This window comes from Balaenoptera physalus (genome assembly GCF_965194825.1).
Source record: "Balaenoptera physalus genome assembly, chromosome: 4".
Lineage (NCBI taxonomy): Eukaryota > Metazoa > Chordata > Mammalia > Artiodactyla > Balaenopteridae > Balaenoptera > Balaenoptera physalus.
The window spans coordinates 65,078,463-65,106,397 of NC_138891.1; the positions used below are offsets into that span (position 1 = coordinate 65,078,463).

A 27,935-nucleotide genomic window follows, 5' to 3' on the forward strand; every position below is an offset into this window, starting at 1 on the left:
AGTCTGACAACTTGGAGGCCTACAGATCTTATGAGGCTTGGAAAGGTGTTTGACTTGCACAGCAGTTTTTAAAATTGGAAGATATTTTACATAAACACCTGGAGCCCAGCTTCTCTTGAGAAATCAGATCTGTTAACACTGGGTTGCTTTCCAACCTGGCAACAATTGACCAGAGCTGAGTACTGGCTGCTCCCATTACACAGGGTATATTGTCTCCACTTTGCCAGAGTTACCACCACTCCTTAAAGCCTTATATCCTCCCACTTCCCTCATTTACACTAACTGCCTGTCTCTGCTGACATTTGGATTTGTGACCCCTCATACAGACCTCTGTAGTTTCCTCCTGGGAATCATCCTAAAAGCTGCCTCAAAAGTGTCTCTCCCACTTCCTTCCCAATCTGATCCTTTCCATCTGTGCTCTGGTACCTTTGGTTATGAGTCCTAATATGTGTCTGGTTTGAAGGTCTGACCAGCTGCAGGACAGTAAGAGGTGAAGCTGTTGGTATTTGTAAAGATCATGTGCACAGAAATGAAATATCAACCCAAGCCCACCTTTTCGGGGAAAAATTTTTTTCAGTTGTTCTATGTTTATAAATCAGGTACAACCTGGTAAGTTATCAACTATTCAGCAATCATGGAACACCAAGTAATGAACTTGTCCTTTAACTACTGCAGAAGTAGCTTAAGTTCATGTTTACCTTGCCCCTGAATTTCCCACTTTGCACACATGGATGGTTATTATGAATGTTAACATTATACTATCAAGTCTTGATAATTAAGGGACAAGTTATCCAGTCCCCAAATCTCTTCTTCTTTTCTAACCCATTGACTTACTGTTGGTCATTTAATTTTTCTGTAGTACACTCATCTCCAGTTGGGTGGGGAACACGATTATAAGTACAAATCATGAACCAGGCCATCGGCTCAAGTTGGAGGGCATCCTGTTGTATTTTCCTCACCCCCAACCCTGCAAGTGTTTGCAGAAACCCTGATTATAAGAAGCCTCCACCCCTCTCCCTACCCAAGTTCAGGGACGAGGTGGGACAGAAGACAAAAGGGAGAACCTGATTAACTAGAATGCTCTGTGTTGACGGCTCCAATAAAAGTTTCACTGAGATTAACAGTTTGGGGTTTTAATTTATCCATGACATTCCTACCACCTCTTGCCCTGTGGTAACCCAAAGCTGGAGATTACAGACACACTTTCAGCTCATTGAGTTCAAAGGCAAGGTAGGGTACTTGGCTTGATTGGCACTTTGGAATGCTCTCCAAAATGGTCCACTTTCAAGATTAAAGGGACTCTTCATTCAACAGAATAGAAAACATCTTGTTACTAGACAGTGAGGAATTTCAACCTAAGTGTAGGTTCAATAAACATGAATATTCAGCAATTATGTTAAGTCCCTGATACTTTGACAACTGGAGGGTATAAGTACACTCTTGGAACGAGGAGAGCCCCTCATTCATTGAAGAGCATTAGAAGATCGGGAAAAGGCTTTCTTAGTAAAATGTGAAGTGGTAAGGCAAAAAAGACAAAAAACAAAAAACAAATAAAAACCCCCACCACCACTCCTACAATCTTCAAAGTAGAGATCTGTAATCTTCAAAGTAGAGCTCTGAAGACCTCTCTCAGAGTGATGTTTGTAGAACGGATGCTTATACTGGGAAGGGGGTTAAAACCTAAAATCCAGTCCAAAGCTAAGATTCTATATGTTGTTATTATAGGTAAGAATCACAACACTATGCATTTAAATGAGAGATTCTGCCATGTACTCACACATATACTGCTGTATGTCCTCCTGACAAATTCCTGTATAACAAATAGCATCACACCAGCACCTGAAACATTTCAAATCCATTTATTTATCTACTCTAATTCTCATAAGCATCTTGTGAGATCATTGTAATTTCCATTTACACGCCAGAAAATTAAGAATCAGAGAAGTGACTAACTCGTGAGGGATTAGCATCTACATTTCACATAAGGGTGACACAGCCTGAGATATGGAGTTGTAAAGCCATTTGCTCAGGGTTTCTTGAGAGATAATTCACTTATTTCACGAAAGAGTTACTGAGTTTCCTAATAAGTATAGCAAGAAGATGAATTCAGAATTTCCTTTGGCCAAATAATGAATGCAGTAAAATTTTCTTTAGCAGATGTTGATTTAAATGAGGAATTAATCACTTGACTCTTTCTTGAGAGTATCTATTACTCTTCCAAACTCCTTTTAATAAAACATGTGCAAGTATGAAGAGTTTAAGGAAAATATATTGGAATGAATACGCTAATCACATCAGCTCTAAATATAAAGATGGACTCTGTATCACAGAAATGCCCTTATACAAAAGGACAGTAATTCTCCAACGTTTTAATGAGTAAAGTACGATTAAGGGTGAATAAGATCTGATATTCTTTTCTCTGGAGCTAAAAACAAACAAACAAAAAACCACATTCTGCTAAGTTTAAAAGCCACCTAAGTCAACTTCTGCATGAGAGAATCTGAAATTGTGGTGGCAGAAAAGAGAGAATGACTTATGGATTTTTTTTCAAAATGGATTTCTACTTCCACAAGCAAACAGCATGCATCAAGGTTTAGAGTTTGTACGAAAGTTGGTTGGTTTCCATAGTTTTTCTGGCCCTGATATGTACTAACTCCCCCAGGTTAGCAGAGCTGGTTCCCCTTATTTCTATCCTCTTCTTTCCGTTTCCCCCTGGGGTTACCTCTCCTCCTCTCTCCCTGGGTCTCTGTCTGATTTAACAGCCTGCACTAGCCTAACCCTTCAGCAAGGCTCAGTGTATAAAGGTCCCCGTGTTTCAGGAACCCTGACATTTTGGCTCTGGAAATACTTGGAAGAATAATTTATTCCTTCATTGATATTTTCAACATTGATATTTTCAAAAAGCATTTGCTGACTCACTACCTCACCATCCACCCGCTCACCTACAGGATAAAGTGCAAACTCCTGTGCAGAGCACCGAGACCCTGCTGTAGCTGCCTTCCACCTCACCTCAGAGCCACTCTCCTTTCCTCTTGTGTTCCCGTCTTCTCACACTTCTGCCCTTAGCCCAGCCTGCTTCCCTCCTCCTAGCACACACCCAGCTCCTGTCCTCGTGAATTCCCATTTCTCTCTCAAGCTCACGCTCAAACGTAACCTTCTTTCAGAAGTCTCATCCCACTTTCTCAGTTAGGTGCTCCCATTCATTATTCATGTCCCCTTGTTAAAACAAGGCTCACCATATTATATGGTTTTTCCATCCCTTGTGAGGGTTTGAGGGAGGGTTGGTATTGGGAGTTAAGTTGTGTTCCCCAAGAAGATCTGTTGAAGTCCTGACCCCCAGTGCCTCAGCATGTGACCTTATTTGGAAATAGGGTCTTTGCAGATGTCATCAAGTTAAGAGGAGGCCATACTGGATTAGAGCAGGCCAAATCCAATGACTGATGCCCTTATAAGAGGAGGGAAATTTGGACAGAGAGACACAGAAACACAGAGGGAGAATGCCATGTGAAGACAGAGGCAGAGATTGGAGTGATGCAACTACAAGTCAAGGAATGCCAAGAATTGCTGGCAACCACCAGAAGCAAGCGAAGAGGCATGGAACAGATTCTCCCTCAGAGCCTGGGAAGGAACCAACCCTACTGACATCTTGGTTTCAGACTTCCAGCCTCCAGAACTGTGAGAGAGAAATTTCTGTTGCTTTAAGCTACCCAGTTAGTGGTAATTTGTCACGGCAACCTTAGGAAACCAATACACTTGCTAAGAGCCTCTCTATATGCTCATCTTCCCAACTAGGCCCACGGACTTCGGCAAGTAGGGCCTGTGGTAATCCATCTTTCCTCTTGGCCCCAGCATCATGCTAACAGAATAGATGCTCAATACGTTCTGGCCGAATGAGGGCATGTGCTCAGCACCACCCTTCTGGTTTTAAGTCAGTGGATCCCCAAAGGGTTCAGACCCTGCTCTGAGTGAGCAAGCTTGTGAACGAGGTAGAGGGAGTTTGGTGCCAAAATGATGACTTATAGAAGACAAAGAGGAAAAATCAAAGTAGGAAAAAATGTGTCAAAAACCTTGTAGATGGATTCTAAGAAAAAGCAGAGGCCAGGGCTGGGGGTGGGCAGGGAGGGAGTCTTCAGAATATTTTAGAGTGCATTTTGAAACAAGTGCTAGGTGATGATTAGGTCCCAGAAGGAGATGTCATCCTAGACTGAGAAATTAAGGGCACGTGGGGGAAGGTGGGAATGACGGAGCAAGCAAACAGTAAGACTGGCCCGGTGGTTGGGAAGGAGAACTTTATAAAGGGCCCTGAAGGCAAAGCAGGTGCATTTAAATTCTATAAAATGGGATGTGGGTTGTGGCAGCAGATTCTCATGGGGCAGAAATGGGACAAAAGCCACGAGCAGCTCCAGGTAGGGTGGGCCTGAGAGGGAAGAGCACCAGGATGGGCCAGGGGGCTGCTGAGGACATGCTGAGGAGCAGTCATCTTGGGGCCCAAGTGGGAACTGAGGAATAAAGCGGGTGAGAGGTCTCTCGGGGACCCCTGGTCATTGGTGGGGTGGAAAGCAGGGGCTCCCATTTGGTAGCACAATGACTCACTCCTGGGCTCAGAGAAGATGATGTGTTTGTCAGCCCAGATGAATGAGGCTGTCTTCTGTTTTTAGAAATCTTTGCAAGACATTCCACAATACTTCTCTCAATAACTCATTTTAGCCTTTAATATGTCTCCAAGCCAGGAGATTCTTCCTCCCATTCCAAACGGCAATTCCTCACTTTAGAAGTACATTCTTCCCCTCGCATTCTTTCCTGAGCCGAGAGGAAGAGTAAGGAGGTGTGGTCACTATTTCCTGTTCGGAATCCTTCACACCCCTGAGGCCCATTCCCAACACATTCTCTGTTTCTCCTCTCCAGGAAAAATGATTTTTTAAAAAAGTTTTCTCATGGGCCTTGTTAATTGTCTCTGCGGCTCTTCTCTTGTCTCTTTCCTGAGTGCGTCTTTGGTCATGGGGCACCAAACTGGGCATTCAGGGATGCAGGAAGTGTAGTGGGATGAATGGAAGCTGTGGAGTCAGACAGACTAGGTTTGAATAGCCACTCCCCTAATTAGTTGTACGTTCTTGAGAAAGTTGTATAATCTCTCTGAGCCTCAATATTCTCATCTGTAAAATGGAGCAATAATATTTATGTGCTCCTTGGAGAATTGTACCAGTTAAAAATAATACACATAAAACTCTTGAAAGCATTCAATAAATGATGGCTCCTATTGTTAGTATGAGATGGAGCGATGCTGATTATATTGGGCTTATCACCTTCGTGAGCACTTCAATACAGCCTGATAGTCATGCATCCTTAAAAAACTACACCACTGCAGAGTCCAGATGGCAATTCTTGCTACCTCTGACGGTCACATAAAACACAAACTGGTCTTTTTCAGATATAGCAAAACTATGTACAGGACCAGGAACTGTGCTAAGAGAATTATATCTTTTCATTTGCTCTCCACAAAAGTAGAACTGCATAACATATCAAGTAGTTATTTCATTTGCAAAGGGACTTGAGTAATACCATCTTTAAAACTCTCATATTAACTGAACAAAATCACTGGAATTTTTTTAATTGGAAAAGACAATAAAACTCCCACTGCAGATAAACTCACTCCAATCAGCTCCTTTATATCATTTTTCTTTTATAACCTGTAAGTGCTACTGGGTTAATAATGTTTTAACCCAGTGTATACCATGTCATCTTAAGTAAATAAAATTGTGCAGCAAAGTGCTGAAGGAAAATACATTAGAATGATAATAACGTTTATTTTTTGGGGGGGTACAATATGATTTAATTTTCTACAATAAGCCTTTATTTGAATAAGGAAAATTTGTTTAAAAAGTAGTAGAGGGCTTCCCTGGTGGTGCAGTGGTTGAGAATCTGCCTGCTAATGCAAGGGACACGGGTTCGAGTCCTGGTCTGGGAAGATCCCACATGCCACAGAGCAACTAAGCCCATGAGCCACAACTACTGAGCCTGCGTGTCTGGAGCCTGTGCTCCGCAACAAGAGAGGCCGCGACAGTGAGAGGCCCGCGCATCGCGATGAAGAGTGGTCACCGCTTGCCACAACTAGAGAAAGCCCTCGCACAGAAACGAAGACCCAACACAGCCAAAAATAAATAAATTAATTAATTAATTAAAAAAAAATAGTACATAAAACTTTATAAGGACATATTATCCTAATTATTTTAAAATACGTATATCAAGTAAACTGCTGGAAAGCACAAAAATGGCGATATTATGTTTTTGAGTGATGGGAATATGAGTGATTGGTTTTTCCTTTAACTTTTCTGAACTTTACAAATTATTTATAATGATTTTGAAATATACTATGATATCATACTATATGATATATTATTAAATTATATAATGATACCTGTACTGTTATTTTATTGAAGAGACTCTGTCAAGATAAATGAAAAAAATGTCATGTTTTTTTGATGACTCCTACCCTATGACCAATAGATATTTACCTGTCCCTCTTAGAGAATCTCCAAATCTCAGAGTTTTAAGGGCTTTTCTGAGTCATTTAACATGACTATTATCTATGTGGGTTCTGTCTTTGTAATAATAAGAATGTTAATGATAATAATAGCTGGCACTGACGTGCCGAACCTCTGTAACAAGCATTTTAAATGCACTGTTTCATTGGATCTTCAAAATAATTCTACGAGGTAAGGCACTTGTGGTAGGCGGAATAATGTCCTGAAGATGTCCATGTTCTAACCCCTGGAACCTGTGAATATGAATATGTTACGTTACGTGGCAAAGGGCAATTGAGGTTGCAGTTGGAATTTAAATTGGCAGTCAGCTGACCCTGAGGGGTGAGATTATCCTGGGTTATCCGAGTGAATCCAATGTAATCACAAGAATCCTTTAAGGGGAAGAGGGAGGCAGAAGAGAGACTGTCAGAGGGATGCAATGTGAGAAAGACTTGACTGGCCATTGCTGGCTTTAAAGATGGAAGGCGGCTACAAGCCAAGGAACGTGGTCAGCCTCTAGATGAAGGAAAAGGCAAGGAAATTTATTCTCCCCTAGAGCCTCCAGAAAGGAATGCTACCCTGATGTGACCTTGATTTTAGCCCAGTGAGACCTATTCCAGACTTCTGCCCTCCAAAACTGTGATGTAATAAATGTGTGTTGTTTTAAACCACTAGTTTGTGGTAATCTGTTACAGCAGTCGTAGGAAACTAATACAGTATTATATTCCAATTTTACAGGTGAGCAGACTGAAGTTTAGAAGAGTAGCTTGGTCAAGATCACATACAAGTGGTTAGTGCAACTCCAGCATTTGAATCCAGGTTGTCTGATGACAGAACCTGCCCTCCTGGGCACTTGGCTCCACTGGAGCTCCAAAATGATTGTCCAGTGCCTGCTTGGGCATAACATGTGAAAACTCACCACACCTGTTCCCCTACCCATTAGCCCCCTGCACTTGAGGATGGCCTTAACTGGTGGAATTGATGTCCTTTATATGGGGCTCAAATTGGTCTACCCAGTCACTTTTCCCATTGATTTTTCACTCAAAGTAACCTAATTCCTCCTTTATGAGAAGCACTTTTAAAATATTTGAGGCCAATAATCACTTCTTTCTAAGTCTTCTCTTCTTTGCGTGAAACAATCCCCAATTTAGCCCTTCCTTATAAGACGTGGTTTCAGATTCCAGCACTTTCCTGACCTCTCCCTTCTGGAAAGCATTCAGACTGTCAACACCCATTTGAGGACCTAGCCAGTTCCCACCTTACTGTCAATTTGTGTACTTTGATTTTCTTCCATGAGGTTATCATGCTGACCTTAACCTTTCTGAACTTCATCATATACCATATCTTGAGCTCTTTGATGGAAATATTTCTAGAGAGCAATCAATAAATAAATACTGATAACTTTTGGAATATCTGGCCTAAAGACTTGAAAACAAAGCTGGCTTTCAAGTTCCTTCTGATATCATCACAAACTGATTCCACTCTTCGTTGACATGAATCGTACCTGGCAGGATATGTTCCAGCCTGGCGGGGGCTAGAAGAAATGGCCTGTTAAGCTACAGTAAGGAATTGTTCTGGCGAACAAGCAACTTTGTAGGGAGCGTTGAGATATCATAGGCTGCTTGTGTGTACCAGTCTGAGAAGTTGTGCTGTCTGTTCCAACGTGGACTGGGGAGCCAGGGGGAGAATGAAGGAAATGTTAAGAGTCCATGTGATTTCATATCATTTAAAACACTGTGAATCTTTAGAGCAGAGACTTGCACACAAAGATTAACAGCAGCCTGCTAAAATCTCTGACCATCCACAGCTTTAAATGATCTATGTTGCTGTTCCCTCATTCCTGCAAATAATCAAGGGCTGACTGTAAACAAATAAGACAGCCAAAAAAGCCCTGGTCTTCACCAGTTGCGTAATGATGAACGCCTGGTGAAAAAAACACGAACCCATATTTCATTCATTTCACTAGCTGCGTCTCTCTCTAGGAGGGATGGGGGATAAAACATTTTTGTGGGCTAGTATAGAAACATTCGACTAATTAAGTAAGTGGTTCTGTCAGACCTGACTTGAAGACTTGAAGGTACTTGAACACAAAGCATAAGGTTTGCATTTCCTTTGTAAATACATAGGGGAGTAAGAATAAAAACAGAAAATGCCATAACCAACTTCACTTGGGGCTTTTCTGAATCCTACATGTTTGAAAAAAAATAGTTTGATATATTTAAGCAAACAGGTGCAGACAGTTTGGCCTTCTGACTCCTACCTAGGGCAGGTCTTTCTTGGGCTGCTGAGTATTAGATAAGAAGAAGCAAACCCAATTCAGGCACAGAATGAAGATTTTAACCCTGATGTATCTGCTGCTGTTGTACATTTATGCTTTGGGAAAGTCAAAAATCTGGGCCATAACACTGGGCTCCCTCACAGGGCTCCTGGAAAGAATAGCTTAGAATGGTCTCATTTTTAGATACAAAAAGAATATCTTAAGTAAATGGTGATACAGTTTGTGCTTGTGATTGCAGAGCATGCTACAGGTATTCAAGAGAGGAGGCCTTTTTGCTTCCAGAATTGTATGGCTTGAGCTTTGCTGGCTTCTGCTTTGCCTCCCACAGAACATCTCTGTGTCCGTCTGAAGTGGGAGAAGAGATGCTCGGAGGGTGAGGGGAGAGCTAGCATCAGCGAAGGAAGGGGAATCACACCTCCAGCGTCTGACTGCCCTGGGCCACCCACCTACCCACTAACCGTGCACTCCATGGCCCCAGCTGGTAAGCCCAGATTTTCCATGGAGCGCATGGCACCTGTCCTGCAACTCCCCCTTACTCACTCCCACCCTGTTCCTCCAGTTATAATGTCAACAGGGGTCTGTGACCCCTACCTCAATCCTGCCTCTAGCCTGAAATTGGCATTTGGACTTAAACTCCCTGGTCTTCAGACCCCAAATCTCTGCCTCTTGGACACCCATGGAGCCAGTGAAGGGAATTTTTTCTACAGCTCCAGTCTGTAGAATCCAATCCAATCCTGGCTAACTGGTGCCATCTTCCCACCCCCTAAGAGGATTTGGACAGATTCAATGTTTCACAGCTGGCGTCTCCTCCAACTTTTAGCTGTCCTCCAGCTTTTCAGGTCAAGGGCCATGTCAATGAAGCAAAGACTCTATAACTGAATCCCACTTGCCACTCCACCAGAAAAGCCTTTTATTGTCAATGCCTTACTGGCAAATTTAAGGCAACGCTTTCCTCCTGCTTGTCATTCAATAATATGCAACAACAAATATTTACTAAGAACCTACTATGTGCCATGCACTTACACATTATCTCATTAAATACTTATAGCAACCTTGTAAGATTCAGGGGAGGAAGCAAAGGATTAAAGAGATTAAGTAACTTGCCCAAGGTCACATAGCTAGTAAGTGGCAGGGCCAAGTTCTGATGCCAACTTAGACTATACCCTGCTGCCTCATTCTATAAATACCTATTAAGGGCTTAGTTATTTGCAAGATGTATTGCCAGCCTCTTAAGGACTCAGGCTTCATTAGGGCTTCTGGGGAACCCCTCATCAACTACTCCACGGGCCTGGCTCCAAGAAAGTGAACACTCCACAGCCCGCTCATGACTCAAGGGCTTTTGGGAAAGGTGGTCAGCTTCTGGTAGGAATGAAGCTCTGTTTTCGGTCCCTTTCAAGGACCTAACAGGAAATATCTTGCTTCAGCCTAAACTGCTGTGGGACATATTCAAGTGGATGGCACTCAGCAGGTTTGGAATACCACATTCCTCAAGTGCTCTGAGTTTCTGAGCAACCGTGAAAAAATTCCATAGTTAGACTTCTCTTTCTGGATACTCACTGACAGTGACATGAGAATTAGGTAGCTTATATGTATCTGTCCCATCCATACAAAAAGCTTCACAGAGAGTGAGTCCAGAAACTTCGTGGGGGACTGGTTCTTGGATACCTGGAAGACACTGCTGGCTCCTCTGCTAATTCTGACTACCGCCCGTTTGAGGGACTGATAATCCATCCCCCTCCTCCCCTAACTGAAACCCTCTTTCCTCCATTCTTTTACCTTTATTGCCAACTCCCCACTCTGTGAGCCCTGGCAAATGTGTCTTCGTTTTTTGATCTCCTCTCTCCTTGCTCGGACCAGTTCATGGCTGTGAGATCTGTATAGCTGTATGGGAACCCACACCGAGAAGGGCCCTGTGGTTGGTTTAATGCTCTGCTGTCACTGACTTGAAATTCTTAATGAATTTTGAGCAAGGTGCCCCACACTTCACTTTGCACTGGGCCACGCAAGTCATGTAGTCAGTCGTGCTCCTTGCTGTGGACACTGAGATAGGGAGAAGAGTCCCACCGCACAAGGTAAGAGTGGTGGGATAGCTGCGGTCCCTCTCTGGAACTCAGCAGGCATTTCCACATAGAGATCATCCATAAAGGTGGATCCAACTGATACTAGCTCCACCTTCCTCAGCCTCAATTTCTTCATCTCTAAAATGGGGACAGTAGCATTTACCCTTGCATGTCATTGCAAGCACTGGGTGGGATCATGTATAAAGTACCCATCAGAATGTTTGATATACAATTGGTGTTTGCTTGATGCAATCCATGGAAGACAGCAAGTGCAGAAAACAGAGTTTGAACTCTAGAATTAGAAGCTAGCTTAAATCATATCAGCCCCACTGCTTAAAAAGATGTATGACCTCGGCCGGGTGACTTGGCTTCTCCCAGCCTCAGTTCCATTATCTGCAAAATGGGAATGTTAGTATTTACCTTGTAGGGCAGTTTGGGGATTCAACTATTCTAATGTATTTAAAATAACTAGTTTATCACTTGGCATGTAGTAGGAGCTCAAAAAATAAGTTCTTAGTTTGGTTCCCTTACAACGCAATTTCTGCACTCTAAACAATTCATTTACAAGTGATGCTAGGATACGACCATTAATAAGTGTCTTATACTATACAGCTTCCTGTATACTCTATGACTTACAACATGTAGCCTCCTTGTACGTGAAAATCATTTTGTAAAAAATATTTGAGGTTTATTTTTTCTTTGCTAGACTATGAATTCCTTGAAGGCAGAAACCATGTCTTATTTACCCTTGTGTCCTAGAACACCTTCTAACAACACATTATATAATCTCAGGTGAATTAAATCTCTCTTTTGTTTATGCCAACAATGAGATGATAAATTTCATAACATTCCTCAGTTAGCAATTAGTAATTAGCCTGTTAATGATTAGGAAGTAGAATGAACTCAATATAGCCCTATCCCTGCCATTGAAGGTCTTCTAATACTTGACATCACACCTGGCTCGTCATCCAGCATCCTTGGGTCTGGTTCTTACGCCATGAACAAAACGATTCCACAGGGAACAACAGTTTTGTGCAAGCAACCACCTTCCTTGCCAACAAACAACCTATGTCGAGAGGCCACTGGGGGAAGAATTTCCTGAAACCCCAACAGTTGAGTCATAATTTGATGCCTCTTAGGACTCAAAGAGGGTTCAGAACTGTTACTTTTAACAGTTTGAGCGGTTATGGGTCCCTTCAAGAACCTTCTGATAGTTATGGACATTCTCTCCAGAAAAATGTACTCAATATCTTACATACAATTCCAAGGTGTCTTCAGAGCTCCTGCAGCCCTTGTACCCAGGTTAAGAATTCTTGTTATAATAGCCCAGAAAACCGAATGAGCGACGCAAAAGATTCAAGTTTCCTGATAAATTCTAGCCCTGACTAGTCACATTCCCTTGTTCAAAACAAAGCGAAACAAAACAGTTACAAGTCCCTAGATTTAACCTCAGGGTTATCCCTGAGGGCCTAGTCCCAGGCATTAACAGTAAGGGCATCCAGCCAAGCAGTGACTACTCTTTGGAAAACCTAAGTTTAGCTGAGTAAAACTGAAGCCTTGTTTGATAATATCATTTACATTTCCAAATCCCCGTATCAAGCTTTCTTCCTATCCCTTGTGGCCCTTCCTAAATTTAGCTGCTGGTGTAATGGGGTAACCATGGCAACAACCACCTGCCTATTTAAAACCATCTCCAAAGCTAAATAAGGAATCCTGGAAAAACATGGCTGCTCGCCTGCCTCTCAGTGGACAAACTGGGCACTCCTGGGTATTTTCAACATGAGCAAGCAGGCAGGGTAGAAGCAGCATGAACTCAAAGTTCTTAATAGGAAGTGTTCTGGGACCTTGTGAAACAGGGCCTACCTCTACGCCACTATGTCTTCACTTGTTAGTAGGCACATGGATTTACATGCAAATCCCTGTGTCTGGCATCCTTAGGCGACCATATGACCTTGACCTCAACCAGGTTAAGAGTAAGATGCACACCTAACTGCAGAGAGTAGTCTTGTTGATGGAAACTGGGAAGTGGGGAGGAAAAGCAGTCATTCAGATCACAGGGAAACTGTTCATACTTTGGGTTGAAATGAACAGTTACAACTTTTTTCTGACAGAGGTATCTTTCTAACTGTACTTAATCATGTGGATAATTGATGATTGCTCTATTTATGTCATATGTTGACCTGTCTATTGATTTTTGGAGTATGGAGAAATTCTTCCCCCCTTCTGCTTCCTTGCTCTCTACAAACTATGGAGGTTTTGCTTCTTTCCACTAAAGGAGACCACACAACAGACCACACTGAATAGCTTGCTCTTGCCCAAGCAGGCTGTTTTCCATCACTCCTTTGGATCTTTTGGTACATTTGGTTCCTTCTCGCTGGGTTGACCTTCTCTTTCTGTCAACCTGGAAAGTACTTACTTGTTTTCTGTGTCTTGGTTCAGGCATCTCTCTAGTTGGAAGACCCTCCACATCAAATTCCATGCCCTTGCTTTATGTCACCTTGATTCATAACATTTAACACAAATCACTCTGCAATGCTGCTTTCCAGTCTGTCTCCACCCCTGCACTGTGAGCCCCCTACACATGTCTATCCAAAACACCTATACAACAGTGCCTGGTACTGTTTTCAAAAGATACATTCATCGAGTGAATGAACAGAACCCCCCATGGGTTTCACAAACATTTGGCATCCTATCAAGCATGTGTGCATGAGTATGCATAATGATATCTGTGTAAAAAGAGGACCTTAAAAGTCTGGAATGGATGGAAGAGAAGGAGTATTTTTTTAAAGTGATTTTTTTGGTGTATATGTTAGAGTGAAAAAGATTGTGAAAAGAGCATCAGTTGATCTGTAAGTCTGTGACTATAATAGGAGTAGGGGCTGAAAATATACATGTTAATAGTGTTCTGTGAGCTGACTTGGTGTGTGTGAGAGAAAGTACATTCTAATAAGGTTAGCTCAGCTACTATTAGACTCCACAGATCACTTTTCCTTAAGTCAAAGTACCTTCATTACGTTCAGTTTCTGACCCCGAAAAAAACTTTCTGATTCTTGGTTAACCTCCCAGCCATGGGGTCCGGGGAAAGGAGGAGGGATGAAAATGATGGAGGTCTGTGGGAGTGCCTGGCTTTACATGAACGTGTGCGGGTAACACGGGACTTCTGCTTGGCGGGCTAAATAAAGTCAAGTCTCTTAGACTCAATCTGAGCCCAAATTAATACCCCCTCTCCTCCCCACCTGCCTGAGGGGGGGGGTGGGATCAAGTGGTCACTTAGATAAGCTCCAACAAAAAGGAAAGAGAAAGAAGGCAAATTAGCCACCGAGAAGAGGAAAAGGAGGAAGGGAGAAAGGTAACTGAGCAATCCCAGGGTAGCTATATGCCACCCGCCGGCAGAATGGTTTGACTTTGCAAATGATCTGGTTTTCTTTTCTGCTTGGTTTTTGGACCTCACAGCCTGCCTTCACAGGTGCGCGGGCGGAAGCTGGGCTCGGGTGGGCTCCCCGCCTCTGCAGGGCCTCCCTCTGCTGCCCTCTGCCGGCAGGGAAGGCGGAGGCGGAGGCGCCGCCCTCTCGGCCCTCTCGGCCCGGGACGCGAGCCGCCACCCCCCTCCTCTTTGTGACGAGGGGAAGATGAGGCCTCTGCCCCCTGCCAGCCCCTCACCCGAGGAATCAAGGGACTGGGGCTGGGAGCAGCTGGTTTTGAGAAAGCGGCGCGCCCCAGGAGGGGGATCCAGTTAGTCAAGCGCAGACCCCCACTCCCCAAGGCGGGCGCACCACGCCCTCCCTCCTGGCCCCAGGCCCTCCCTCTGCACATCACCCTCTGCGAGGGGACAGGCCACCAGACTGCGGCAGGTTTCTGACATTGCTTTCTTCTTGGAAATGGAAGCCCTCCTTCCGGCAACGTGGCAGGAAAAGCGCTGGGCAGCCGGGCCGAGAACATTTCGGTGACAGCAGGTGGAGGCCTGGGACAGGCCCGTGGCCGCGCGGGCAGGGCAGGTGGGCAGGGCAGCCCCGGCTACACCCGCTGGGCCCTCTTACCTGCTGTTGAATTTTTCAGGGTGTTTCTCTCTCATCACGTGGAATCTGTGTGCGATGGAAGCATCCTGAAAGGCAAAGGGACAGAAAGCAGATCCCTGGTTAGTGGTCCTGACCCTGCATAATGTGGAAGGAAAGGAAGCGAGCACACGCTCTCACCGAAATCCCCCAGATCTCACAGGGGAGACCAGGGAGGCCCCCACAGAGGCTGGACACCAGGTCCAAGGTTAGGGGCGAGTGCCCCCCATCCTGTTAGAGCCTGCAATGTTCACTCTCTACCCGCCCGAGTTCAGGGAGAGCGAAAGGGGACGCGGCTGCCCTTTGGGGGCAGGGAGCGTGTCTGGGTCTGTGAGCAGTGAGAACGCAGAAGCCCACGTGGGGCTGAGTGTGAGTGTTTGCAAATGCCTCACCCTATTCACTCTTTAAGAAAACACTTTGTATTCTGGAATATTCATAAGAAGCTGCAAAAATAGTACCGAGAGTCCCTGTGTCCCTTTCACCCAACTCCCCCCAGTGATAACATCTTACATAACTCTCTAAACCAGAAAACTGATGTTGGTAGATGCTGTTATATATTAACTCTTAATCATCCATATCAGTAGATAGAATTGGTAGCATTGGATAACAGGCTTAGCAGATAATTAAAAATATATTTAAACTTCTGGCTTCTGCCTCTTGATCACTCCACGGAAACAACTCTCCCCAAGGTCAGTAAGAGTCTCATTATCACATTCTATGGACACTTTGCTGTCCTCCTATTAGCACATTCCTTTGCTGCACTCTGGCCACCTGCTCCTCAGAACTCACAGTTAGGATAGTTCTCATGTCACCATGCTTCCGGGCTCTCCATGCCCGGAGCAGGACTTCACAGCCCTGAGCCCGTTCTGCAGCCTACACTCCATGCCACGGGCCATCTCGAGTTCTCACAGTTGTTACTAGCATGTAGCTGCTGATGTCTCCACAGTGAATCACTCTAGAACCAAACCTGAATTTCAGTCCTAAAACTGAACTCATCTTTCTTCCTCAAAGTTGGTCCTCCACCCTTGTTAATGGTCTCCTTTTCCAGCAAAAGAATGTGCTACGCCCCGCCTTCACCGCTCAGGCCTCCCCCCAGCACATCTGGGGGGGGGCAGGTGGTGGGTTTTAGAAGTAAACAGGTTAATTGAGCTAGGAATGGTGGGGGTGGGGTGGGGGAGGGTGGGAGGAGTGGCGACAGAACAAGGGAGCTGATTCAGATTTGTGCAGGGAAAAAAAAGATACAGAAACTCATTTACTGGACTGTGTAGCTAAAAGAAAACTCAAATTCCACACGGTGAATTTTCAGCTAGTGCATATTAATTCCTTTTCTTGATATGGAAATTTGACAAAAGAAAATTTCTGAAAAAAAATTTTTTTTTAACATCAGGAGGTGTAGCTCAGTGAAGAAGCTTATTTTGAGCATATGCTGTGTGTGGGGAGTAAAATACAGGCTAAGGGTGGGGACAGAAAATCCAGAGGGAAGTTGGGGGCAAAGAGGAGCTTTTGTAATATTTGCACTTGGCAGAGAAGTAAACCCAGCTAGCAGCCCCTGTTGAAAGGCGGACCGGGCAAGTCAAGGATATGGGCTTATTTTATGGTTGGCAAACACTCTTTGCTGAAACAATGTATCAGGAATTTAACATTTTAACTCTAGTTATTGATTTCTTTGTTAGTTTTTTGTTTAAGACACATCAAGAGTTGAAGTTTAGGCACCCCTGTGGACAACGATGGGAGAGGTGCAACACCTTGCCGGGGCCTCTGTCCTCTGGGCCTATCCAGCCTGCACAGCTTCTCCAGGCAGGAGCGCTTCATGCCCCCAGTTCCCTCCTCTGAGCAAGTTTCGTGAACACTCTGAATAAGATTCATGTGACATCTGTCAAATGCTTCTTTAGAATTCAAGAAAACATTCCATCTACTTGTGTTCTTTTGAAGCACTAATTTTCTTCTGTCAGGGAAAAAGAAAGAAGAAAGAAAAGAAAAAAGCAATCACATGTTGCCTGGCACGATTTGTACTTCACTGTACCCTGCCCCCAACACTGTTATGACTGGCTCCTGTTTTTTTAATTCCCTGGGATATGTGCACAGGCCCCTGCCCTCTGTGTAGTTCCGATTATCCTTGTTTTGTTTTTCTTTTTCATAACTAGGTTTTGCAAAGCTTCTTTTCACAAAGACCAGCCTTTACAATATTACTAGTTAAGCATGTGGTTCCTAATTTGACAGTGTAATCCCATGGTAAATACACAAAGTGGTTAGAGGGAGCTGAGCAGGTCCTTTGCTGTTCAGTTTTGAAAAGGCAATGCTGGTAAAGACTCTGACCATGTTTCTCTACCTGGGGATTAAAAAGAGAGGCAAGATTCACCTCCATCCTCTTCTGGGCTTCTCTGTGCCAGGCACTGAGCTAGCTGGCTGTACTTACGTTCAGTAGTGACTTCATTTAAATTTTAGAAACCAGTGCTACCATGGTTCCAACCCTTCCTTGTAATAATTCCAGCAAAATGAGACTTCTGTTCGGACGGTGAGGGTGGAGGTGGGAATTGCACACCCATTTCTGATGGCCTCATTCTCCAGGGTCCTTTCTATGAGGTGTGGGGTGAAAAGGAGATAAAAGCAGTATGGACACATGGCTACTCTTTCCTGAACTAAAATTCCCAAGTGCAGAGTTGGACAAAAGATTCTTGTGCCTCTTCCAAATATAAGCAGTAGTCATTTGGACTCTGAGCTATTTGGATGTCTAGGCCAGTCCCGTCCAATAGAAATAAATTTAAAAAATTTTAGTAGCCACATTAAAAAAGTGAAAAGGAACAGATGGAATTAATTTTAATAATACATTTCAATTCACAAATATTATCACTACAACATGTAGTTAATCTAAAAATCATTGAGATATTTAAAATTCTTTCACACTACATTTTTGAAATTTGCTGTGTATTTTACACTTAGAGCATCTCTCAACTTAGAGTAACCCCATGTCAGGTGCACAATAGCCACATGTGGCTAATGGCTACCATACTGGACAATGTAGGTCTAAGTCACTTTGGCAATCTATGGAGATAAAAAAAAAAAACAGAAAGGAGACAATAAGACAGATTATTTGGAATTTGGCTTGTTCTGAAAAATGACAGCAGACTGGGGAATGAAAAAGTGTAGACCCCTTGTCCAAGACACCTCTCAGGGGGTCCCACTGTTCAAGTACCTTCCTGGCTCTCATAGGTGACAGACAGGAACCTGAGGCTGAAGGAACTTAAAAGGCTGCAGGGAAATGATGACTTTCTGACAAATTCCTTAATGGGTCTACCATTGTGGAAACTTAGCTGGTAAAGTCTAATAAGTACAGAATGTAAGGTAGAAGATGGTGTGTGGGTTAGTGTAATGACTGTGGCCTCTCCTTGGCCCCTGGGTTCCCCTAGCATCAGAAATAGATTTCATTGACTCAAGGGATTAGCTGTTTACTTATCCTGTTAAGGCTCAGTGAAAGCAGAGCCTTTGAGGTGTTCAGAATTACACATACCACAGGAATTACTTTGCAGCCCCAAACTTCCTGTCACTGATACCTGGCCATCCTGACATTTCTGCAAATCCAAAAATAAAGAGCAGGGATGAGGAGGCCAGAGAAGTCAGAGGAAGTAGCGTCCTGAATGACTGTGTTTAAAATCTCCTGCCAATGGGTGTTATCAGGTCTCAGGGCTGAGAAGGCCAACAATCTCAGCTCTTCATTGGTGGGGAGCTGGCGTGTCTTGTGGGTGATGGGAATGTGGTGACAGTGAGGCCCTCGTCACTCTCTCATTAGGGTAGGAGTCTGCCCTGTTTATCCCTCCATCTATTAAATGGGTTCTATTGGCACCAAGAGGAGTGAGTGAACTCAGCGGGGTGAATTCTTTACCACCTAGGGACACCATGGCATCGGTCATTGTCACCACCTTTACAAATGCTGGGCAGCAGACATTTGATGTCAGTGAGATACTCCAGGTCCTCCAAAAGAGGCGAAGACTGCAGCTCTCTTTGCCAAAGGAGTCCGACTCTAATCATCTTAAGGAAGTAAAACTGGGAGTTGGTTTACATACTACTTCTCCTCTTACAAAGTTTGGGAAGTCAAATAGGGAGCAAGAGCTTCTGCAAATGTCAGCCCCAGATTCTCTTAGGGTTACATGTTGGCTACTTGTTTTCTCAAGAATTTCCCTTTCCAGCTTTTAAAGAGTGAGCACACAAACCCTGCAAGCATTTTATTGAGACAAGGCTAAGGGTACACTAGTGAGATAAAAACAATCCTGGTTCTTCACTGCTTTGCAATAAAATATTAAACACGCACAAGCTAAAGGTATATGAAAAAAACCAGAAAGATTTTGTGAAGTTCTTCATAATTTGAAAGATGAACCGATTGGATTATTATAGGTGAGCCCAGGGCAAATAAATATCTTGACCGCTGAATGAAATGGAGAATCTGTTCCTATGCATTTCCCTTTTTTTTTTTTGCTGAACCGCACAGCATGCGGGATCTTAGTTCCCCGACCAGGGATAGAACCCGAGCCCCCTGAAGTGGAAGCGCGGAGTCTTAATCACTGGACTGCCAGGGAAGTCTCTCTGTGCATTTCCTTGGGGGACAATTAGTCTGTATTCTTTCCTTCTTTTCCTCCCTCCCTCCCTCCCATCCCCCCACCCACTTCCGTCTTATTTGTAAGAATGAATTAAAACCATGCTCAGCTTTGGCTTTTGGGATTAGGGCCTGGTTATCTAGCTGAGGGGAAGTTGTATCTTCCTTTTCGGCATGGTCATCCATTTGGTCAGCAATACTAAGTGAATGTCATTTTTTGCATATGGCGCTTGGCACACATGGACAGGGAGGCCTTAGGAGTCCTGTTTTTTCTGGCAGCCAGAGCTGGGCATGTTAAGACTTGGGGCTGAGGACTCTGAAGGCAGCCGTGGGTGTAACCTGCCATCTAGAAGCTCCCAGGCGGATCACCCAGTCTTGCGGCTCAGCTCTCACTTCTGGCCCACGGCTTACAGGTGCTGCTTTCCCCTCCTTTCTATCTTTTCTCTCTGTCATCTACTTCAGATCTGGGTTCTGCTCCTGTGAAGAACCACTTCCTCTGACCATCCTTCTCTGTTCTAACGGGTTGTCTTCACTCACTGAGGACTTGATTGGGACTGTCTGCATCACAATTATCTCAGGGGCTTGTTAAAAATGCAAATTCCCAGACCTTGCCCGGACCAACTGAATCGATATGAATCAGGATCTGTCACAGGGGTGGAATCTGCATTTCTGACAAAGGGTACAGGTGGGGCGTAGGCGAGACATCATGCACTAACTTTTAAGGCCCGCCTCCCCCCACCCCCAATGCTGCTGCATTCGGCAGCATGGAGATGGAGGGCTGTGCAGGGGCTGCATGGCTCAGGGTCCACAGCTAGGTGGGCTCTGGAACTCGACTCTAGTGATTCCCGGCTCTATCGCTCACTAGCTTGGACTGGTCTCTATCTTTCTAAGCTACAGATCCTTCTTACAAAATATAAAAGGGCAAGGGCTATACCCACCAATAGGGACACTGTGCCTGGTGTGCATTAGGTACTCAGTACATGTCAGCAAGTTATCCTCTGGTTTAGGAAAAGGGCACGAGTTTCTGTCACACTGTAAAGATGGGAAGCCCGTGCTCCAGAAGTCCTCTGACCCCCAAACACCAGACCTGTCAGTCAAGTCTGATTTGCAGAAGCTGAAGACTGCGTGAAGTGGAGCCTGAGCAGGTGGTCCCAAAGTAGAGGGGCTTTTGAGTCAAGAAGAGGAGGAAAAGGTCTGCGTAGGTCACTGGGGGAGGAGCTGGAGGGTGCTAGGGAAAGACGTCTCCCCCCATGAGGGCAGGGGAGCTGGGGAGATAAACCATATCAGGACAGCAGAGACCCCTAAATATGTTTCTCGTCCAGCGCCCCCATCCTCTCAGAGCCTGATCACGGGCCCAGCAATGCCTCTCTCTTCTGTTTTAGTAATCGAAAAAGAGGGCGGCATTGGGAGTCAGAAAATGAAGGCAAATCCCTTAGTCTAATCCTCTATTTCCTCACTTACAGAACGGAGGTAGTACTGCCCTCCAGTGTAATCATAAGTATCAAAATATCTGTGAATACGGTAAATTTTAAATCCCGTAAGTATAAGGTATTATTATTCATTCCTTTTCTCTTTCACGGTTCTCCTTTTAGTTTTCTTATTAAAAAACAAAACCCTTTCCTTAACCCTGCTCTTCCCTCAAGCTACCTATCATTTCTCTTTTTCTTTCCTTTTTTTAAACCACCAACATTTGCAAAAGAGGCACAGGTGATGATTGAGAAGATCACACAGTCTTGGTCTGGAGGGGCTTATGTGCATATGAAACCGGGCAGCATAATTCCCAAGACAGGGAAGCAGAGAGGAAGGAACCTGGCTTCGGAGCAAGGCACGGTGTGTGTGCGCTTCCTCGCCCGGTGTCCTGAGGCTTCATCTGTAACATGCGGATGGTGGGGACAATAATACCTGCAGGATTGCTGTGAGGACTGAAGTCTAGCACCGTGGAGAGCACACAGTAGGTGCTCAATAAATGCTAGTATCTTTGTTGCGCCTTCCTCCCAAACCCCAGTTCTATTTATGGAAATGATCGATAACTTTTCTCCCCAGTGCTGTCCCCAACAGTTTGGGAAGCAGTGTCCACCCCATGCACTTTGCACCAGAAGCTGAGTTCAACAAAACAAACTAACTGAGCTGTGCTACATGTGATGGGAGCTAGGGGAGGAAGAGGAACGTGGTGCTGTCCTACTCCCGTGTGTGTGTCTGTGTGTGTCTGTGTATGGGTGTGTGCGTGTGTATGTGCACATGTGTGTACTTCAGGAGGGCTGAGACAGGCACATTAGAACAATGCCTTCAATCTAAGGCAGAGGTGAGCACAGAGGGCTGTGGCAGCACCAGGGGGAACACGGAGCTCAGCCTGAGGGGTCAGCCAGGAGGAGATGCCCCAGAGGCTTATGAGCACTTGGATTGTGGGGAGTGGGGCTGGGATGAGGGGAGAGAACAGGAGAGATGGAATTCTGAGAGCTAAGCCAGTAGAGCCAGCTTGAGACAACATCTTCCCTGGAGGATCAGAATTTCCAATTCTGGAAGCTCACCTGAGAGTCTCCTTCTGACCTCAGCCCTTGGTTATTTCTTGGTGTTGCTTTTCTTTAACTACTTCAAATTATCCAAAGGGTAAATAGGTCTTTTGAAAAATGTGCTGTCTTTTGAATGATAGGGACAGGAGCTTCCTCCATAATCATGGGCGGGGCTTGGTGCGATAAGGATGTCCACGCCCAGGCCAGATGCAAGGATGCCTGGACCTGAGTCGAGGCTGGGGGCAGCCGGGATAGGTAAAGAATAGGGACCCAGAGGGGACAGTGGAAGACTAGAACCCTTCCTGCCCACCCGGGCACTTGTCTCCCATTCAGAAGAGCCATCCCTGGCCAACTCACCACGCCGATGGAGAAGTAGTTGTTCATGATGTTGTACGGGACCTGGTCCCCATTCTCCACCTCCTCTCTGGGGATGACTTCCAGATGCCAGCGGTCCAGCATCACCAAGGGGCTCTGCTCAATGTCCTTCAGGATTTTTGTCAGGCTGCCGCCTTCATAACCTGTGGAGCACAGCACTGCATTTACCCCCAGAGCAGAAAGGCTAAGTTGTTGCTGATGCAGCGGTCAGGGCAAGGAACCCCTTGGGCATCTGGGGCCAGGAGACTCCCCAGTGTGTCTGTGGGCCAGAGCCACTCAGGTTCCCTGGGCCACAGAGAAGGAGAGGACAATATGGAGTAATTAGAAAGAAGCTGGGGTGATCTGGAAGCCAGAGTAACAGAGGTAGGGCTGGGTGCTGGCCAGAGATGGGCAGGCCTGTGTAGCTGAAGTGAGCCCTGGGGAAGTGGTGGGCTGGATGGTCGGGAAGCTGCCCATGGGAGAACTAAGCATCTGTTCCAGGACTGTGTCATGATGGAGATGGACAGCACTGTAGGCAGAATTTTAAGACGGTCCCCACATTTCTTGCCCCCCGGGTATATATACTGAGCAAACCCCCAGGACCTGTGGATAAGATGGGATAGCCACGGTCATGATTTGGTATATTACATGGCACAGCTGACTTCAAGAAAGTGAGATTATCCTGAGTGGATCTGACCTAATCAGGTGTGTCCTTAGAAAGACTGGGCCTTCCCTTAAGAAATAGATTTGAAGCTTGAGAGGGATTGGAAGTAAGGGGGATTCTCTTCTGCCAGCTTTGAAGATGGAGGGATCCATCGGGCAAGGAACACGGAAGGCCTCTAGGATCTAAGAGTGGTCCCAGCTGACAACCAGCAAGGAGACAGGGACCTTAGTTCTACAACCACAAAGAACTGAATTTGGCCAACAACCTGAATGAGCTTAGAAACAAATTCTTCCCCCAGAGTCTTCAGAGAGGAGCGCAGCCTGTTCAGTGCCCTGATTCTACCCTGTGAGGCCCTGAGCAGAAGACCCAGTCACGCTGTTCCAGGACTTCTGACCTACAGGACTGTGAGCTGATAAATGGATGTTTTAAGCCTCTATGTTTATAATCATTTGTTACTATTACATAGTAGCAATAGAAAATTAATGTAGCAAGAGAACTGTGAGAAGTTAGTGGGAGAGACAATCTTTTCTTTCAAATAACACTTCCATGTTCCTGCTTACCTTTGGGACAACCTTGAAGAGTATTTTCAAGGTGTCAGGGCTCTAGTCCGCTTCTTAGGGGATGCCTCACAAGACAGCAATGATACCAACAAGGTAGCTGAGGGCCTTGGTGCCATCTGGGAGCACAAGTCTGTGTGAAATTTGTGCCTCGCTATGCTGCCTAGACGCCCAGGGCGTGGGGCTACAAGTCTGCCTGTCCCCTCTTGAACAGAGGGTCCTTCCCTAGCCCAGTGTGTGGCTGAGGACCCTGGGAGCTCTTCCCATGCCTGCCAACTTCCTTCTAGGGCTGGCTCCTGCTTGCTCTGCCCCTGCCCTCCAAGCATGCACACTGACCGCTGCCGGCCTGGTCCTGGATCACTCTCGGAACTGATCCGCCATCTGCAGTCTCACCCCAACTGTGCCTGCCAGACTGATCTGTCTGCTCCATGTGCTGACCTCTCTGGAGCACGCCCAGCTCCACAGGGGCTGTTGCAGTTTGCAAAGTTCTCCTTAGCTCCTGCCCATTGCCTTGTAAGCTGGCTACCATTCTGAGTTCCCCCCTTAGGTGAATTTCAAAATGAGGGCCCCTGGCCATGGGGCCCTAAGATGATCTGGATGCCCCTAGTAGCTGGCGAAGTGGCTTTTCGGTCTGCATTCTGAATCCTAATTCAGAAGATCAATAATTTGGAGAGGGAGAATTTCATGCAGAAAAATCCCTAAGTGAGCCCCTACTGGGATGAACCCTGGAGGGGAGACAGAGGAGATTCTACCCTAAAGTTGACTTGTTCTACTGGGGGAGGCAGACTCGAAGCTGAGTTTCAGGCTGATAGTAAATCTAGTGAGGGGTAGACACAGGCCTCGGCATGGAATGGAGGTTAAGGAAAACGTATGGAGTAGAGATGATTCCAGAGTTGAGTATTACTCCGTGGGATGTGATCCCTAAGAGGGAAGTTCAGCCAGGCTCTGCAGAGCCTCCCTGTAGACTGGAGCACTTGTCTCCAGGGTAAGGCCTCTCCCACGCACACTCACCCCCTCCCCAGCGGAGACAGCGGGCCAGGTCATTTCCCGTTCCAAGAGGCAGGACAGCCACGGGTGGATGCTTTGCGAAGTTGGCCTTATCTGCAACCCATGAAGAGGAAGAGAGAACCATATGCCATGTGATTATAGAAGGCTCAAGTTGTCTAGTTATCCCTGATCTAATGCTTGAAGCCCTCCATAGCATTCTTTGTTTGCATTCTTCTCCTGATGGGGAACTCACTACTTCCTAAAGCCATCTTTTCCATCTGCAGTGTGTTAACCACTGCAAAGGAATCTTTCAAATTGAGTTAAATCTGTCTCCCTGTAACTTGCACCGGTTTATCCTCATTTCATCCTAATTCTTTCCTTTGGGGTGAAAGCATATAGCTCAAAAACATTAGTTTGCACAGTTTTAATCTTTAATGATAAGTAGCATTTACCCCATTTATCCCTCAGACAGACCCTGCAAGGTATTATCATTCTCATGGATGAAGAAATGGAGGTTCACAGAGGGAAAGTCATTCCACAGCCAGGATCCAAACCCAGATCTCTGTGGCTCCAAGTCCATGCACCTCCTTTCTTCAGAGGCCAGGCAGGTGCATAAATAGTAAAACAGGTGGGTCTGAGATATCAGAAAATGGTGGGGCACTTAGAAAACTGAAGATGCCTCGCCTCAAGTCATTCAGGCTCAGAAGCTTAAAAATAACATTGTGTCTAATAAGCAAAACCCCCAGGTGTTATTTGGCACCCGGGTACCAGTTTGCCACTTCCACCACCTCCCAGACCTGCAAACACACCGATTCCTAATCCTATCTCCCATGATGGTTTTAAAGGAGCATCAGACTGAACTGTTAGAGAAAGCACATCAGAACATGTATGTTTTAATCTGGCTGTAGGTCTACAGCAGCATGTTGGCTGAGCTGGGAAAGTTGAAGGAAGCCACACACCCACTGGGCTCTGGAGGACACCACTTACATAAACCTCAGTGCATCAGGTGCCGGGGGAGGATGTGAGGGATGTGATTGGGAAGCATGGCTGGGGGTTGAGCGGGGAGTGATGCAAGAATCAGCATCCTGCGTGAGGCTCACGCTAGGGCTGCCCCAGCAGAACAGGTGTTCATAGATGCCCCAGGTAGTCAGACTCATGCCGGAAGTGGCTGAGCTTAGGCAAGACTCAGGGCTGAGGTTACCACCAAGAGGGTTGAGATGGAGTAAATCAGTGGACTCTCTCATTTTCCCAGAACACACAGTCCATGTTTATGCCTCCCTGCCTTTGCACGTGCTCTTCCCTTTGCCTGGAAGGCCCTTGTTTGCTTAGGTCTGCCCCTTCTTCTGTGGTTCCCATCCCAGCAGATCAACCGTCCTCACAGTGTTGAGGCTAGAAACCTGGATGTCATTCTAGATTTTTCCTTCACACACCAATTTCTATATGCTGTCCCACATCCATTTACACATCAATTTCTATATGCTGTCCCCTTAATAGCTCTCCAGGCAATCTCTTCTCTCCATCCCGTGGTGATGGCTGAGTTCTGGGATGGTACGATTCCTTCCCACTGCTATTGCTGCAGCAGACTCCTCTCTGACTTCTCGGCCTCCAGTTCCACCCCCTGGTGTGCCCTCCACACTTCCACCCAGGCAGGAGATCCTTGCATCATGACCTGATCACACTGGTCCACTGCTTTCCCTTCTGCCATGGCTCCCACCACCCCTTAGCACGCAGCGAAGCCCTTCCTGGCTCTGCCTTTCTCTCTAGCCTCATCCTTCTCATGTCCTGCCTCCCACTCGACATGTCAACCTTGCTGAAGTGCTTTCAGGGCCTTAAATCACAAGCTCTCTATTGCTCAGCACAGAGCCCTCCCTGGTTGCCCTAGTCTGGACCTGGTGCCTCTCCAGAGTGTTTCTTTAGTACCAGGGGTGATCTCATCACACTGTCTTGTAACTGACTACTTGTTTGTTCCCCAAATGTCCTGTAACCTCCCTGGGGGATGTTCCCCAAATGTCCTGTAACCTCCCTGGGGGAACTATATCTCATTCACCATAGTATCTCCACACATATTTACTGAAGGCCTAGGTGCTGTGTTAGGTGCTCTGGCTCTAAGAGACGGCAAAAAAGCCATGGCTCCGTCTCTCATGGTACCTACAGTTGAGAGGGAGAGACAGCTATTAACAAGGTCTTCATAGAAATGATGCATAATTTCAGATTCATACTGGGAAGGAAAGGAGTGTGGTCCTGTAATGAGTTATCAGGGAAGGCTTCCCTGAAGAAGCCACACTTTGGCTGAAATCTGAAGTAGAAGCTGACCAAGCAAAGGCCAGGGGAGCAGAACAGACAGGCCCTGTGGTAGAAGGCACACTGGTGCCTTCAAGGGTCTGAGAGAGGGACCGGGTGTCTGGGTCTAGAGGGAGAGGATGGCGGTAGGAAATGAGGCTGGGTGGGCAGCTGCTAGACCACTTAGGGCCCTGTGGAGCATCTGAAGAGTTTTTATCTTTATCTAAGAATCCTGGGAAGCCACTGATGTGCTTTGCACACACCACAACCCCACTGACATTCAGGAATGACCACTCTGGCTGTAGCAGGACAGCACATCAGAGAGGGGACCGAAGTGGGGCGGCGGAGAGCACAGAACAAGGGCTTCAACCTCTCTTGAATGAATGAATGAAAACTGTGCAGTTATTCCTTTTACCCTTGTTTTTTAATCTTTGGGCCACTAACCTGTGAAAAAGCATATCACCTCACATGACCTTTCTGTTCTGGGCAGCGTATAGCACCTGTGTCCTCTGCAGCTGAATTTTATAAAACTTATCAGCAAAGCCTACTTTCTCCTTCCCGATGGAGAGGGACCCGTGCGAGCAGCTCCAGGTACTGCAGCCATCCACCCCCTGCTGATCAGCTTCTCCTTCCTCGGCTCCCAGAGGACGCCTCCCTCCTCCCACAAACAACTCCAGAGCCCGAGGTGACAGGAGAGTGTGGGTGGCTGCTTGGCAGGGCTGTGTCCATGGAAACCAAAGTGCCTGTGGGGGAGTAGATGTGGCAGGTGTGCGGGGTGCCGGTCCCCCTCCTCCAGGTGGTCTGCTTACGTACGACCCCTGGGGGCCCAGGCTTCTCCACCCTGTTCAGGGTCTATCCTGGCCCATCCTTGACGCCTTCCTTTCCCTCATCTCCCACATGAAGTCGGTCAGCAAATCTTGCTGGCTCCGCCTTCAAAAGACATCTGACTCCTCCTCACCACCTCCTCTGTCACTACTGTGGTCCATGGCACAGTCCCCCCTCCTTGGATTACTGCAGGAGCCTCCTAACTGGTCTCCCAGCTTCCGCCCTTTTCTGTTTCTGTAATCTGTGGTGTCCCTGCTTT

General features: G+C 46.0%; 1 protein-coding gene across 4 annotated transcripts in view; it reads right to left on the reverse strand.

Annotated features, from left to right (window-relative positions):
* The window catches only part of DGKG (diacylglycerol kinase gamma), a 165,933-nt gene that overhangs the window by 72,447 nt on the left and 65,551 nt on the right, over positions 1-27,935 (reverse strand). For all 4 annotated transcript variants that reach the window (XM_082461454.1, XM_082461453.1, XM_082461452.1 and 1 more), the window contains 3 exons: positions 24,596-24,685; positions 22,367-22,527; positions 14,897-14,961 (listed from right to left, as the gene is read on the reverse strand). In XM_082461454.1, the coding sequence (XP_082317580.1) occupies positions 14,897-14,961; positions 22,367-22,527; positions 24,596-24,685 (316 nt within the window). The remainder of the gene's footprint in view (positions 1-14,896; positions 14,962-22,366; positions 22,528-24,595; positions 24,686-27,935) is intronic.